Source organism: Schistocerca nitens, chromosome 8 (genome assembly GCF_023898315.1).
Source record: "Schistocerca nitens isolate TAMUIC-IGC-003100 chromosome 8, iqSchNite1.1, whole genome shotgun sequence".
Lineage (NCBI taxonomy): Eukaryota > Metazoa > Arthropoda > Insecta > Orthoptera > Acrididae > Schistocerca > Schistocerca nitens.
Genome location: NC_064621.1, coordinates 547,312,951 through 547,328,939, shown reverse-complemented (window position 1 = coordinate 547,328,939; position 15,989 = coordinate 547,312,951). Strand labels below are relative to the sequence as shown.

Below are 15,989 nucleotides of genomic sequence, written 5' to 3'. Positions count from 1 at the left end.
ACTTCACACGATTCATCCTCTGGGAAAACGGTTTAGAGGGAGTACCCCTTACATCCATTACGCGAAAACGACTTGGAAGCTTCTGGTGGCGGTTGTAGGATAGAGTTAAAAATAGGAAAAACCCAAAAATACAACAATAAATAAATACATGAAAAAAGAAGAATACATATGTATATATACTCATAAGTAAATGAATTTGATCCAATAAAGCTCTGTTGATCATGTCAAGCCCCTTTCCTTCGTTGGCTATGGGAGGACGGGAATGGGACACTGAGGCCAGGCCTCGAAAGACGATCTCTGCCCTCTTTGTCCCCAACCCTTCTCTCAGGTCATTAACAGAATAAAAAAACTGTAGAGCACTCGCCCAGGAAGACAAAGCTCCCGAGCTCGAGTCTCGGCCAGCACATATTTTTAATCTGCCAGGAAGTTTCATATCAGCGCACACTCCGCTTCAGAGCGAAATTTTCATTCTGATGAATGATATGGATCAAAACTGGCCAAAGGGTTTCATTTCTATAGTTCAGCTACCTAATAAATACGATAACATATGATGACGGCGTAACAAGCTGAAAGGCAGTTCATAACGAACTATTGGACTAATATTATTGTGGGAGATTTCTGTTCTGCATTCAGGTTTAAAAAATGTATTACCTACTAAAAATCACATGTCTATTTGCGCTACAGTGCTCCTATTGTTAATCAACGAATGAGTCTTCAAAATTCGTGTAACTGTATTACAAATTATCTTGCTGCGGCACCGCCTGCGCGTGGTCATCTTGTGTGGAAGGAAAAGGGGGTGTTACATACTGAATCCAGCCACAGATCCGGCACGGTAAGTGTTGAGAAAAAATAAAACTGCAGGTGAAGAAAGATGTACTTTATTTATTGTTTTTGTAAAAATTCGAAAGGCGGCCACCGTAAGTGGCTGACATCGTCAGACGGTGCAGGGCTGTCTGCAGAGGGAGAGCTGGTCAGAGGACGGGCGGCATGGTGTCGGCGTCCTCGAAGTCCTGCAGCGGCACCTCCTTGCTCTGGTAGATCTGCCCCAGCACCGACACCGACGCCTTGGCCGTCCTCGGCCGCTCCGGGTCGTCGAAGTCCACGTTGTACAGGCCGAACTTCCTCCTGCCGGAACCAAAACCAACTGTGTTTCAGATATGCTGGGTATCAATGTGGTGCGGTGCCAGGAAAAACAGGACGTCCGCTCAGGTCAGTACGTGGTTATAAAACAAAATCAAATAGGGGTAGTGGAGGGGAGCAAACATTCGACACAACACGGTATACAAGCGGGAGTACCCCGAGGCACCTTCCGGGGGCCCCTCTTGTTTAACCTGTACACCAATGACTTCCCGGCTACACAAAACATGACAGTAGACATCTATGCGGATGACACGGCCATCCTAGCCCAAGACTGGAAACCGTCAAATATTAATTCCCGATTGCAGACAGCACTCACAACTGCCGGGCCTCGGTTGGAACGGTGGCGTGTTAAAATGGTTTAAATGGCTCTAAGCACTATGGGACTTAACATCTGAGGTCATCAGTCCCCTAGACTTAGAACTACTTAAACCTAACTAACCTAACAAGGGAACCTCCCCATCGCACCCCCCTCAGATTTAGTTATAAGTTGGCACAGTGGATAGGCCTTGAAAAACTGAGCACAGATCAATCGAGAAAACAGGAAGAAGTTGTGTGGAACTATGAAAAAAATAAGCAAAATATACAAACTGAGTAGTCCATGCGCAAGATAGGAAACATCAAGGATAATGTGAGCCCAGGAGCGCCGTGGTCCCGTGGTTAGCGTGAGCAGCTGCGGAACGAGAGGTCCTTGGTTCAAGTCTTCCCTCGAGTGGAAAGTTCACTTTCTTTACTTTCGCAAAGTTATGATCTGTCCGTTCGTTCATTGATGTCTCTGTTCACTGTATTAAATTTAGTGTCTGTGTTTTGCGACCGCACCGCAAAACAGTGCGATTAGTAGACGAAAGGACGTGCCTCTCCAATGGGAACCGAAAACATTTGATCGCAAGGTCATAGGTCAACCGATTCCTCCACAGGAAAACACGTCTGATATATTCTATACGACACTGGTGACGATATGTGCGTCACATGACAGGAATATGTTGTCGGCCCACCTAACTTGTACACTTGGCGAATGGGTAAATAGATTCTTCTACCTTGCCCGATTTAGGTTTTCTTGTGGATGTGATAATCACTCCCAAAAAAGTGATGAAAACATAAGAGTTTGTCACATAAACTGCAACAAATGAATGCAACAGTTTCACAGTCGCGCAGTTTTCCCTGCGCTCTGTCAAAACACATGTTTTTAACGTTTTCAAATTTTTCCGTGTGTAGACCGTCAAATCTTGCATATGTCCAAGCAAATCTGAACATGTCCTGGAATTTTGGAGAGCGAAGTTGATTATGTGTGAGTGCCTGAACTTTGATAATTGACACACGATCACCTCGCATCGGACGGACGGACGGATAATAATTGTCTGAAAATAAAACATTAAACTTTTCACTCGAGGGAAGACTTGAACCAAAGACCTCTCGTTCCACAGCTGCTCACGCTAACCACAGGACGACGGCGCTCCTAAGCTCACACTATCCTTGATGTTTCCTATCTTGCGCATGGACTACTCAGTTTGTATATTTTGCTTATTTTTTTCATAGTTCCACACAATTTCTTCCTGTTTTCTCGATTGATCTGTGTTCAGTTTTTCAAGCCCTATCCACTGTGCCAACTTATAACTAAATCTGAGGGGGGTGCGATGGGGAGGTTCCCTTGTAAGGACATCACACACATCCATGTCCTTGGCAGGATTCGAACCTGCGACCGGAGCAGCCGCGTGGTTCCAGACTAAAGCGCCTAGAACCTCTCGACAACAGCAGCCGGCGGCGTGTTAAAGTAAACGTCGACAAGTGCGAGGCTGTTCTGTTCACTTGGAAACCCAACACCTGCACAAACATCAAAACTGCAGACAAATAACACTACACACACGCCAGATAAGTTTCTGTAAGAAAGTCAGATACCTCGGTATCTGGATGGACCAGAGACTTACACGGGTGGACCATACTGAATACGTAATCATCCGAGCAAACGCGTGACTCAGACAGTTTTACCCCATGCTCAACAGGCAAATCACACTAAATAGGAGGGTTCTAGGTCAATGTACTCCACACCGTTGATGACGTGTTGTAATATGACACCCTCCTCTGACATTACCTTTCATTATAGAAATAGCCGATACAGGGACATTTTCGAATCTCGTATAAGTGAACATTATCTCGGCTGTTTCACTGAAAGAATTCCGATGACTTTGTATACGATGTGATGTATTTCAGGCTATAATGTATAAAAAGAAATTAATTTGTTACAATCGATATTTACTACCTGTTTGCTTGGTTAAAATTACACTTCTTTTAGAAATATTTGAAATTATGAAACACCTGGCATACTTAAAATTCCTATTATTAATTACACAATCTAGCGCTAATTATTAAATTTATTTCTGGGTTCATTTACAAAATAATCATATAGCTTGGTGATGATTCGCGGCCGCTACGGTCGCAGGTTCGAATCCTGCCTCGGGCATGGATGTGTGTGGTGTCCTTAGGTTAGTTAGGTTTAAGTAGTTCTAAGTTCTAGGGGACTGATGACAGATGTTGAGTCCCATAGTGCTCAGAGCCATTTGAACCTTTTTTTTGTGATGATTCTTCTTTTGTGAAGAAAGTTGTAAACTCTTTTGTTTTGTAAACTCTCTGGACTGTGTTAGTGCCGCAGAAGGAGCCTCAGATGCAAACGGACGTACTTTCAATTTTGGCAATAGTAATGTAATTTTTGGTTTTATGAAAATGGAGATTGTGAAGTCAGTGTGATGTGGAAGAATGGGATGAAATTAAAAAAGTCATAGAAATAGAAAGTATCTCATCAGTTATTATGTCAACTGGAACCCACAAAGTCACAACTGCAGCCTCAAGAATCTACCGCTAGACGTACTGCAGCCAACAACGAGAAAATGAAGATAATTAAAACTTTTTTGTGTATCTTATGCCTCTCGAAGCTTTTGAAACTAATGAAGAGACTGAAAATTTACTGGTGATGTGAGAGAGGTTAAGATTACAGTATGCAGCTCCAGTTTGGGGATACACAGCTCCAACATGCCTGCGCCGCCTGCAGATCATACAGAACGAAGTGCTACGCATCGTGAGCAACGCTCCACGATACACACGCACCGCGGACCTACCAGAGAATACCACCTTAAGACTCTCACGGAGGTACGAAAAAAAATTGCCACACGGCTGTACAAGAAAACGAGACACTCGAACAATCCTTTTATCTTAACCTGGCTAACTACGATCACAATCTTAGGTGGAAACGCAATAGCTCAAAACACTACTACCTAGGGACAATTAACCATCTATAGATAACATGACAAATACTGGTGAATCCCTGTAGCACATAAAAATTAACTGGCACTGCCAGGTGTAAACTAACCGGCCAACCGGCAACGCAAGGAAGTTGTATTTCACACTAAACGCAAACAAACCCAAGCAAATCCCTTACGCAGTGATCGATTAATAACCAATCGAACACTTCTACGACACTTTTTGCTTTATACAGATACAGACGCTGCAGCTGGCCTAGGAGAATTCGCAGGTGCGCAGCCAAGTAGTACCCCTCCTTGGAAGGACTGACATTCTTTATGACGACCTAAGCTATGACAAAGGCACCGATCATTGCACGATACCCGAAACTAACAACCACCCTACCATTGCATGACCTGTCGCAGATAGCAAGAAACTGCTACTGCTCTTACTACCCGATCATACTATCGTAGAGGTGTTTTCCTTTGGCGCTTGCCTTCGCACTTTTTTTCCTCTGTCCTTTAAACAGCTACTCTTCGTTCGCTTTTCGTCCATTATCTATCTCCTCGATGCGCTCGTGTTATTGAGTAATCTTACCCAGACGCACGGATAACATCACGGCTCCACATCCCGTGAAGTCCTCGATTAGTAACTAACAAACACGGAGGTGACAGTAGATGTTTTGAGATGGTCACCACGTCGATGTGAGCGCGGAGGGGCTCCACCCTTTATAAAAAATAGATAGCGGAGGAGTTGTTCTAATAATGAATAAGGAAGTGGGAATGCGTCTTAGCTACTATGGACTTCATAGTTAACGCATTATCGTAACCATAATAGCAACGAAGCCAACACCCACCACAACAGAACAAGTTTATATGCTCACCACCTCCACAAATGACGACATAATTGGAAGAATGTATATTATTATAAAAATGTATGTATACATGTATCTCCACATCTTCTTCTAAACCACTGGCGCTATTTCAACCAGGCTCGTGGTACACATATCACTTATCTGCAAAGCACCATTATGGATGTAAGAACTACGTACCTCTCAAAAGAGTGTGGATGAAAAAGAAGCATAGCTCATGACTCGCCAGTAGCCAGATTACATTCATCCAGTACTTGAGAATTAGAGCACTTAGTGACTTGTAACCAACTTTACACATAATTTCAAACCTTTACGAGACTTTTTCTTCCTGAGAGTCCCCAGAAAATGATGAAAGGAAAAAAAGTTTATCGCTTTCTTCACTTTCCCTGATCGTGCAGTGAAACTCGCGCATCGTGCGTGACATTTTAATTTATTACTTCTTTACAACTAACTCTGTTCGCAACACATTTTAAAGATAGTATTCACATACACCAATGGATGAACCAGCAAAATTATTTCAGTCTACGGCACATAATTCAGGAGAGAGGACATCATAAACATTGAGCTGCGTGAAAACGAAACTGCAGGGCGAAATAAGCTAGAGATACAGGTGAAATATGTGCACAAATATATGTGAAATATGTTAAATATACGTGAAATATATGTGACAAGTGCGTGTGCAGACAAAGCCCCTGGAAAGATTCTAAGAAAAACTTGGTCCACAACTACTTAGTATGTGGAAATAAATACTATGGGGGTAATAATCAGACACCTCAGAGTGGAGATGATAATGTGAAGAGAGAAGTTTGGAGGAGGAGTCAAACAGAAAGAAAGGGGGCAGTAGGAGATGTACACAGACAGGGGGGGGGGGAGATGGTCAGAGAGAGGGGGAATGGGGAAGGGGCAGGAAGGGAAGAGGAGAAGATGGGCAGAGAGAGAGGGGGGGAGCAGATGGACAGAGAATGAGCAGGAGGAGGTGGACAGAGAGAGGGGGAAGGAAGAGAAGGACTAATAGAAGATTGGAATAAATATATACCCCGGTCACGCTGGGTGCTCAGTTAGTGATAAAAGAAATTACTCAGATTGGTAAAGAAGAGGAAAAAGTAATTGTGATGTGGGACTGGAATTCGATAGTAGGGAAGGGAAGAAGGAAATGGAGAAGAACAAGGCCTGAGAGAAAGGAACGAAAGGGGAAGCCGCCTGATAGAATATGGCACACAATATAATTTAAACATTTCTAACACGTGGCTTACGAATCATGAAAGAAGGTTATACACTTGGAAGCGACCTGGGTACATCAGAAGGAAAGAAATAGGCTTAGAAATCAGATTTTGGACTGTAAGACATTTCCAGGGGCAGGCACGAATTATTACCATAACTTATTTTTTATCAGTTACAGTTTAAAACTAAAGAAACTGCAGAAACGTAGGAAATTTAAGAGATAGGACGTAGGTAAATGAAGGAACCAAAGGTGATTGAGAGTTTCAAAGCGAGCATTACGTAACGTTTGAGTCAAACAGAGGAAAGAAATCCACTAGAAGCTGAGTGGGTAGCTTTGAGAGCAGCAGAGAATCAAATAGGCAAAAAGACGACACCCCGAGGAAGTAATCGGGTCACACACAGAGGATATTGTATTTGAACGAAGAAAGGATAAAATAAAAAAGTTAGCAAATTAAATCGGCAGAAAGGGAATACTCCTCCGTGCGAACAGGTCTCGGAAGGCCCATTGGTAGCGACCGAGCACCAAATCATCTTCGGCCGAGAGGCGTCGTCGGATGACGATATGGAGGGGCACGTGGTCAGCATACTGCTCTCACGGCCATCGTCAGTTTTCGTGAGCTGAGCCGGTACTTCTCAGTCAAGGCCTGAGTGCTCGGCAGACCCGGACGGTCACCCATCCAAGTGTTAACCAAGTCCGAGAGTGCCTAACTCCGGTGACATTACGGCAATCGGTGTTACCACTGCGGCAAGGCCGTTGGCCGAAAGGGAATACACATGTCTGAAAATAACATTGACAGCAAACGCGAAACAGCTAAGCTTGAGTGGCTAGAGGACAAATGCAAGACCGCGGAAGAATGCGTGGCATGGGGAAAGACACGTTTCTCTAATTGGAAAATTGAAGAAACCTTTGGAGAAAAGAGAAGCAGCTGAATTAATATCAACAACTCTAATGAGACACCAGTACTAAACAAAGAAGGGAAGGCTGAAAGGTGGAAGGAATATACAAAACGGCTATTCAAGGGAAACAAGCCCGAAGGCAAGGGAAGAAGAAGCAGATGAAGATGAGAGGGGAAGATGTGATATCGCAATAAGAATTTGAGGACCCTGGAGTAGAAGATATTCTCTCAGAATTATTGACATCTTTGAGAGACCCGGCTGGGATAAAAGTGTTTCACCTGGTGTGTTAGACATATTGTGAGACAAGCGAAATACCTTCAAATTTCTAGAAGTATGTAATATTTCTAACTGCAAAGTAGACAGGGCATGACAGTCGTGAATATTACCATACTATCAGTTTAATAAGTTACGGCTGCAAAATACTGACACCAATTATTTACAGAAGACTGGAAAAGTGGTAGAAGCCGATCCCAGAGAGGACAACTTTGGGGTCCGCGGAAGCGTAGGAAGACGCGAGGCAATATTAATTCTACGGCTTATCTTAGAAGATAGGTTGAAGAACGGCAAACTTACTTTTATGGCATTTGTAGATTTAGAGAAAACTTTAGACACTACTGAGTTGAATACATTCTTTCAAATTCTTTAGGTATTAGGATAAAATGCAGGAAGCAGAATAACGTCTTCAACTTGCACAGAAAGCGGACAGTAGTTATAGGCGTCGAAGGGCATCAAAGAGAAGCGGTAGTTGAGAAGTGTGTGAAAGAGAATTGTAGCGTATAACCGACGTTATTCAGTCTGTACGTTGAGCAAGAAGTACAGAAAATAAAGGAGATACTTGGAAAGAGAAGTGAAGTTGTGGGAGAAGAAATAAAAGGCCTGCTGAAACATTGTAATTCTGTCAGAGGCAGCAAAAGGCTTATGCGAACAGCTGAAGGGGTGGATGGAGTCCTACAATAAGTTAGTATGTAGGGGCTTCAGAAATTAAGTTAGACACGTCACCCCACGTTAAGCTGTTGCGCAACAAGAGGGATGCATTGTCAGAACAGAGTACATGTTCCCCGTTTCCTGCAGACTCAGATCTGCTGCGCTACGGATAACAAGTGCATCACAGTGTGGGATTGAAATGGCACGGCAGGCAACGTAGGGTTGAAGTAATCAAGACACCACTGTTCTTATAGTGAAAAGGTTCTTCACGAAAATGCTGTCACATCCAGCCATAGTGAAATGGTGCCGACAACTTGACCGAGGGCACACAGACGTGGGTGGTGCAGACTGGTAAGTCCAGAAAAAATGTTCAAATGGGACTTAACTACTAAGGTTATCAGTCCCTAAGCTTACACACTACTTAACCTAAATTATCCTAAGGACAAACACATCCACCCATGTCCGAGGGAGGACTCGAACCTCCGCCGGGACCAACCGCACAGTCCATGACTGTAGCGCCTTAGACCGGAAGTCCAGAACTTGCACCATTTGATATCCTTGTTTTCAGTTAGCTAAAAGAACATCTGAGAGATCAGCGGCTCCCTAATGGCTCCGTGAACAAGGAGCGGTTTTCTGGCGTCGGGAAACTAAACGATTAGTTGATTCGACCTTTTTTTGCAGGGACTTGGTAACTATGCTGAAAAATAGTGTCAATTTGAAGCGTAGTGCAGCATTAAATAAAAGTTACCTGGCTCCCCAAAATAATGTGTAACTTACTTTTTGAACTCCCTTCGTAAGATGAACATCAACAAAAGTAAACAAGAGTAATGGGATGTAATTGTAATAAATCAGACTGTTTATGTGGGTATTATATTAGGAAATGAGACTCGAAAGTAGTGGGCGAGTTTTATTATTTGGGCACCAATTGAGAAGGAGGATGTCTAGTTAAGTGCATGCACACCAGATATATAGACGCAAAAAGAGGCCCCGAATGGTTGGAATATTGGCGTGACATATGCTGCACATAAGAAAGGCGACAGCCTGGAATGCACAAACTGTAGGGGGATCACGTTACTGAACACCGTATATAAAATATTCTCCTGCCTGCTTTATACCCATGAAAAACCTTACGCAGAAAAAGCAGTTGGGAGATACCAGGCAAGTTTTAGATCTGGTAAATCAACTATTGACCAAATATCCACACTGAGGCAGCTACTGAAAAAAAAAACCAAGGGAATACAATATAAAAAGTCATAATATATTTGTTGATCTTGAAGCAGCATATGACGCCATTAAAAAAAAAAAAAGCTTATTGAAGCCATGAATGAACTAGGCATGCCGCAATATTCAATACGTCTCATAAGTTTGACTAGGGGAAAAGCAGTGTGTAAAGTACGGGTACAGGGAATTTTAACACCAAGTTTTGAAACAAACTGTGGACTGAGGCAAGGGGATGCACTCTCGTGTATGCTTTTTATCATACAACTAGAGAAGGTAATAAGGACAGCTCAGGCCAACACAACAGGCACAATATACAGTAGAATGGTGCAGCTTCTGGCGTATGCAGAAGGCGTGGGTATTATTGCAAGATCAGAACTAGCTGCTAAAGAAACACATAGGGCGCTGGTGGTAGCAGCAATAGAAATGGTACTGAAAGTAAACATTAATAGAAGCAAATACATTCGAATAATGCGACCACAACTAAATCTAATATTAGAAACTGACCTGGTGCAAATAGAATCTGTTAGTGAAGTTGTCTATCTGGGAACTCTGGCAACATCATAGAATGATATTGCTATGGAAATAAAGTGACGCATCCACAATCTAATAAATGGTGTTGTGGGCTGGCTCCACGACTCAAGTCCAGAAATTTGTTCAGAAGAACAAAGTGCCAATTGCATAAAAGTTTAATACGTCCAGTACTAACATACGGCTCAGAAACCTGGACACTGACACAAAAGTGTGTAGAGCCAATAGGATGTCTCGAACGAAAGGTATTACGCAAAAATCTATGAGGTTACTGATGAAGGTGGAGCATGGCATAGACGACAAAATTCTGAACTTTACATGTTATGTAAAGAGTTTGAAATCACAACGTTCAAAAAAATAAACCACCTGAAACGGGTCGGCCACATTTTCCACATAGAATATGAAAACCCAGCAAAAATAGCACCGCCGATGCTACCGTCAGTGCCACGAAGAAGCAGAGGGAGACAAGACTTCGATAGTTGGATAATGCACAAGAAGGTTTTAAAATTATTGGTTTCAGAGGATGGAGATCGAAGACACTGGACAGGGACGAATGAAATGATGTCCTAGAACACGCCAAGGGCTGTAGAGCCAGGAGCAGGAGGAGGAAGAAGAAGCAAAATAAGTGATGAGGGTCGCACTAGAGAGCACAAAAAATGCAGACTGCCAATAGCAAGAAGAGCCTTTGTGAAAGAGAGGAAATTGCAAACAACCAATGTATGTTTAAATGTTAGGAAGTCTTTTCTGAAAGTATTTGTCTGGGGTGTATCATTGTACAAAGTGTAACGTGGAAGATAAACAGTTCAGGTGATTAGAGAATAGAAGTTGTTTTTAAAATTTGATACTACAGAAGAATTCTGAAGATTAGATGGGTAGACCGAATAACTAATGAGGATATACAGTATTGAAATGGGAAATAAGAAATTTTATGGTACAACTTGATTAAAAGAGGTGGTCGACTGATAAGACACATCCTGAGGCATCAAGGAATTCTCCGTTTGGTAATGAAGGGTAGTGAAATTGGTGAAAATTATAGAGGGAGATCAAGGCTGGAATGCAGTAAGCAAGTGCAAATGGATGCTGGATGCAGGATCTAAGTAGAAATTAAGAGACTTGCACAGAATGGAACTGCTTGGAGAGCTACATCAAATCAGTCTTCGAACTGACGACAACGAAAACATTAGATAGAGAAGAACAGAAATTGATGAAGGCTTCGAAGAACCGTTAGTAGACATGGGCAGATTGCTTACATCAAAATGTAGGCAAGGATGAACGAAAGAAAGAGATATGAAATGGAGAGTAGCACAAAAGAGAACAACGATCTAAAAGTTAAAATGTGAAAGAATTATCCGAATTAGGCAACTGGGTTCAACCAAGGAGGTCCTTAAGTGCAGGATATCACGGGAAAAGAAGCCTATGACAGAAGAAATAGACTTGCGGCTAGTTGTGGTTTAGAACTGAGTCGCATGTTCTGGATGTGTTCTTTTAACACGCAGAATGGTAATTAACTAGTAGATGGGCAGCGAGCGAAAGTGTGAATCAGACAGTGGAAGCATTTGAATACTGGGATGCAAAAAATCAATGACGAAGATAAATTACAAGTTGAAGAGGTGTTACGCAAGGCAGGTAAGGGAGGAAAGGACAGGTTGGCGAGAATGCTTTATGGAATCCAAGCCTTGATAAATAAAGAACTGACCGGATAAATTTAGCTGAAATTGTCAGGGGAGAGTATACGTGGGATATACAGTTGAAGACTTTGGACGTAGCAATTGTGGAATTTTAAAGGGAGAAGGGCAGGAGAAATGCAGGTTAAGTTCGGAACACGCACAGTGCAGATAGAAAAGGATGAACTTGTAAGTGCTGGTACTCACGTGTATCCACTCATCCACTCTAGAGTGTCGATGAGAGCCCAGACGCTGTAGCCGATCACCGGTACATCGTCCTCGTTTATGGCTCGCAGAACGGCGGAGAGGTAACCCTGAAAATAAATTGTCATCTGTAGCTCGGCCTAAGACTCGATCAGTAATCTATTTTTCGTGTACGGATTACAAGATGCCCATCTAGCTTTTAGCGGGAATGAAGTCTAGTTATCTGCAATCAGTTCACGTCATTCTGAGCAGTGTTCTGTTTTCGTACACACCAGCAGCTGCTGAGCGTCCTGTGGTTCTCCACGGCAGTATTTATCATTTCCTCCTTTGTAGGGGCACCTTGCTAATCAGTTGATGCTTTTTCACACAGGAAACGGCAGTAGGTAATCAGACGGTGATTCTTTGTTTAGCACTACCGTGTCATGGTTTTATGAGAATAATTAACTGATTTACACAGACGAGATGACTTTAAAAACTGCAAAACTATGCTCAACCAATTTTATACGTTAAAAAATTGAAACAAATTCAAACACAGTTTCAAAAATAAACTATCTTCGATTAATATAGCGCACCAACAAGAAATTATGAACAAGAGGGAAAGTTTCTAAGTTCTTGGACGTACATATCCCCAAAAATTTAGTCTGGGTATACAATGTAGTAGACTTCCTGCTTTTTCCTATATCGTGATTAAGACCTAAGTGTTTTCAGGATTTATGAAAAGATACCTCTTTGCTACACTAGGAGATGAAATTGTTAAACGGATCGTTGAGCTAAAATGAGGGCAAGGGATGAACGACAACAAATACGTGTCATCAGCTTACTGGAGTAGGTACCTAGGAGTCGAAAGTTTTGAGACATCAGATTTGTACAGAAGTTAAAAGATGGATTGTTGGAGTATACCTGCAGTTGGATATAAAATTCGGGAGAGTGTGATGTTTGTTGTCGGATAAGACAGACAAATGGGAAGGAAGCTATTAGTTGTACCCGACTGGAAGAGCACACCAGTGAAGTTTGAACAGGAGAGCAGAATTCCATACACGATCATTGGGTTTTTTAGTGTCTGGGGAAAGGAGGTGGAAAGATCGACACATGTGGCGTTGCTGGTACAAGAGGTGGACTAGGAAGAAGGCATGACCACCATTGGGAAAGTCTGAGAGGAGGACTGCCGAAAGTATCACTCAAGGTGTTTGTATATGCTTTTGGAGAGATAGGTAAGGTTGTCAAGGATAAGGTTAGGATAACGTATTTGGCAGGTTGATTAAAAGAGGAGTCTGTCTCTAACAACTGGGAGTGTGTAGTCGGTTCGTTGAAGCTTATGGGGAGTCACGTGGATGGTGTGATAGAAATGAAGGAATGTTTCATAAAGCGTGTATGTTTTGCTGAATCAGGGTACTGGTGGGTACGGTTTTGTTGGTGCTTAGGGAGCGGATGTAGGAGTGAAGGACCTTGCACAAGCGTCGGCTGATTTGACGTTAGGGAAGCTGGGTAAAGGGTACATTAAATTAAGTTTGATAAGCCTGGACCTTCTTATGATAAGCCTGGACCTTCTTATGGGATTAACTAGTTGCAACAATGAGACGGAATATTAATTTGAACTGTAACGTTATTTGTCGGAGTGTGTGAGAGCGTTGAAAGGGGAGATTATGTCGCAGGACTGTTGAGATAATTTGGTCTATGTTTTCGCCTATTGGAGAGGAGAACTGTGGTTTCTTAAGAGGTGTCTTCGCTTTACGCTCGTGGGATTGCGTGGAGTTGAGTGGGGTTCACTGCAGGTACTAAGGGTGGGGGGAGATGCCGGGTTGGGACATTTCTTAGGTAGATGATGTGACCAGCAGCGAGAACAGATGCATGCATTTTTGTATTCACGGGTTTATTGGTCGTTGTAATGCATCCTGTGGCTGGAGTCTGGGCTTCAGACGGTTCCACTTTGTGACGTTGTAAGTAAAGGGCACGTTTTGGATAAGTTAGTCGACAGAGCCAGAATGAATTTTTCACTTAGTAGCGTAGTGCGCGCTGATATGAAACTTCCTGGTAGAGCACTTGCCAGCGATAGACAAAGATCCCGGTACACAGTTTTAATCTACCAGGAAGTTTTGTAGTTAACAATGGTTGGTCATCCCATGAACAATAAATCGAAAATTAAGCACCATCTTTATTTGTATTGGGTATATTCACTATCTACTAGTGTGAGGATGAAGTTAGAAATAAAGCAAAAAAAGAGAAAATATCCGTTAGTATTTGCAGCTTGTATCGCGGTGAAAATGTAAAATTTTGGGGACTGAACCCAAGTTTGGACTTTACAACAATGAGGAAAGACCTCGGCCGTGACAATATGTAAAAATTTAGGGAACCCATTATGAACCTAAATCTGGATGCAGAATGAGATTTTCACTCTGCAGCGGAGTGTGCGCTGATATGAAACTTCCTGGCAGATTAAAACTGTGTGCCGAACCGAGACTCGAACTCACGACCTTTGCCTTTCGGGGTCAAGTGCTCTACCAACTTTTTAAAATTTTTTTTTAATCTCATTTTTTTTTTTTTTTTGCTTTTGTTCGTTGCATCTGCTCGGGGCGGACGTCGTAAGACATCCGTTAAAGTTCGTTGATTATTTCTTTTATTACAGAGGGCACGTAGCCCTCTGACCGAACACGCTGAGCTACCGTGCCGGCCCAACTGAGCTACCCAAGCACGACTCACGCCCCGTCCTCACAGCTTTACTTCTGCCAGTACCGCGTCTCCTACCTTCTAAATCTGGGTGGCCGAACAGATATTTGAACAACCAAATGAGAAGTACCCACTGCCATGCTCTGCACAGTGACTGGCAGATGTTGTACGCGAAAAAAAAAAAAACTCGCTACCTGTCGTCAAGTAGGGTGCTGAGACTCACCCTGTGGTAGTGGATGCGGCCCGTGTCGTTGAGAACGCCTGGAGGGTCAGCGAATCCATTCTCGGTGATGAAGATCTGGTAGCCGGGGTACTTCTCGTGTACCCAGTTGAGCAGCTTGCGCAGGCCCCACGGCACGTCCTGAAATCCGAGAGCGAGGCGTCAACATACGGTTCCGATATCACAACAAGTGGAGCCTGTTATGCCACTCTCTCTAAAGCGTTGCAACCCCAAACATTCTCAGACTGTAATGAAATTTTAACCACAGATTAGCCGCTCAATAATATACACATTCATAGGGTTATAGCCCTTTATGTGCTTCTCACTTTGAGGATACGGTAAGTCGTGAAGCCCACACATGCTCAAATCGGAGTCACTGTATGTCACTGCGTGGAATCTAAGACTGTCAAGGCATGTTCATAGGGGGAAGGAAGATAGAGGTTGGAAGAAAATAGAACAAATAACGGACAACGCTGGGAATCAGTGCCACTCTGAGATGAGACTGGCACAAGCGACGAAATCACGGTGAGTCACACAAACTAGTAAGAAGGCTGATGTACTCAACAAAAAAAGTTAATGTGTGTTACATTAAGTTGCAGTTCAGTGTTTACAAAGTGAATGTGATGTTGTACGCGATGTATCACGCCAGAAAATGGAGCCTGTGACCACGGGAGACATTTCTAGAGGTAGAGAAAAATCGTAAAGACAACACATACATGTCGTATTATTTCACATAAATCCGCCTGATAATGGAGGCTTCAACCTCTGAAAAGCGTAGTGCAAAAAAAAAAAAAAAAAAAAAAAATATATATATATATATATATATATATATATATATATATATATGACTGCAAACAATGAAGCTGTTGTTTCAGGCGGTAACACTCACGGTAAAACCTAAACTATCATCTTCGCATTTAAAACCTGCATCTCCATCTACATACATCATCCGCAAGCCACCGTATACTACCATGTCCCTAGTCATTTCCTTTTCTATTCTACTATAAAATGGTGCGAGCCCATCCAAATTAACAACTGTAGACCAGATGTGGCTCCAATTCAAAGAAATAGTATCGGGAGCAGTTGAGAGATTTACACCAAATGCATTAACAAACGACGGAGCTGAATCTCCTTGGTACCCAAAACGCGTCAGAACACTGTTGTAGAAGCAACGAAAAAAAAAAGACATGCCAAATATAAACGGACG

At 42.7% G+C, this 15,989-nt stretch overlaps 1 protein-coding gene across 1 annotated transcript in view; it reads right to left on the bottom strand.

The window, feature by feature from the left end:
• Positions 1-862: 862 nt before the first annotated feature.
• Positions 863-15,989, bottom strand: part of LOC126199238 (myrosinase 1-like) — a 111,108-nt gene continuing 95,981 nt past the window's right edge. Inside the window, exons 9-11 of the mRNA XM_049936030.1 lie at positions 14,786-14,923; positions 11,902-12,008; positions 863-1,125 (exon numbers count right to left, since the gene is read on the bottom strand). Of these exons, the coding sequence (XP_049791987.1) occupies positions 972-1,125; positions 11,902-12,008; positions 14,786-14,923 (399 nt within the window). The 3' untranslated portion in view covers positions 863-971. The remainder of the gene's footprint in view (positions 1,126-11,901; positions 12,009-14,785; positions 14,924-15,989) is intronic.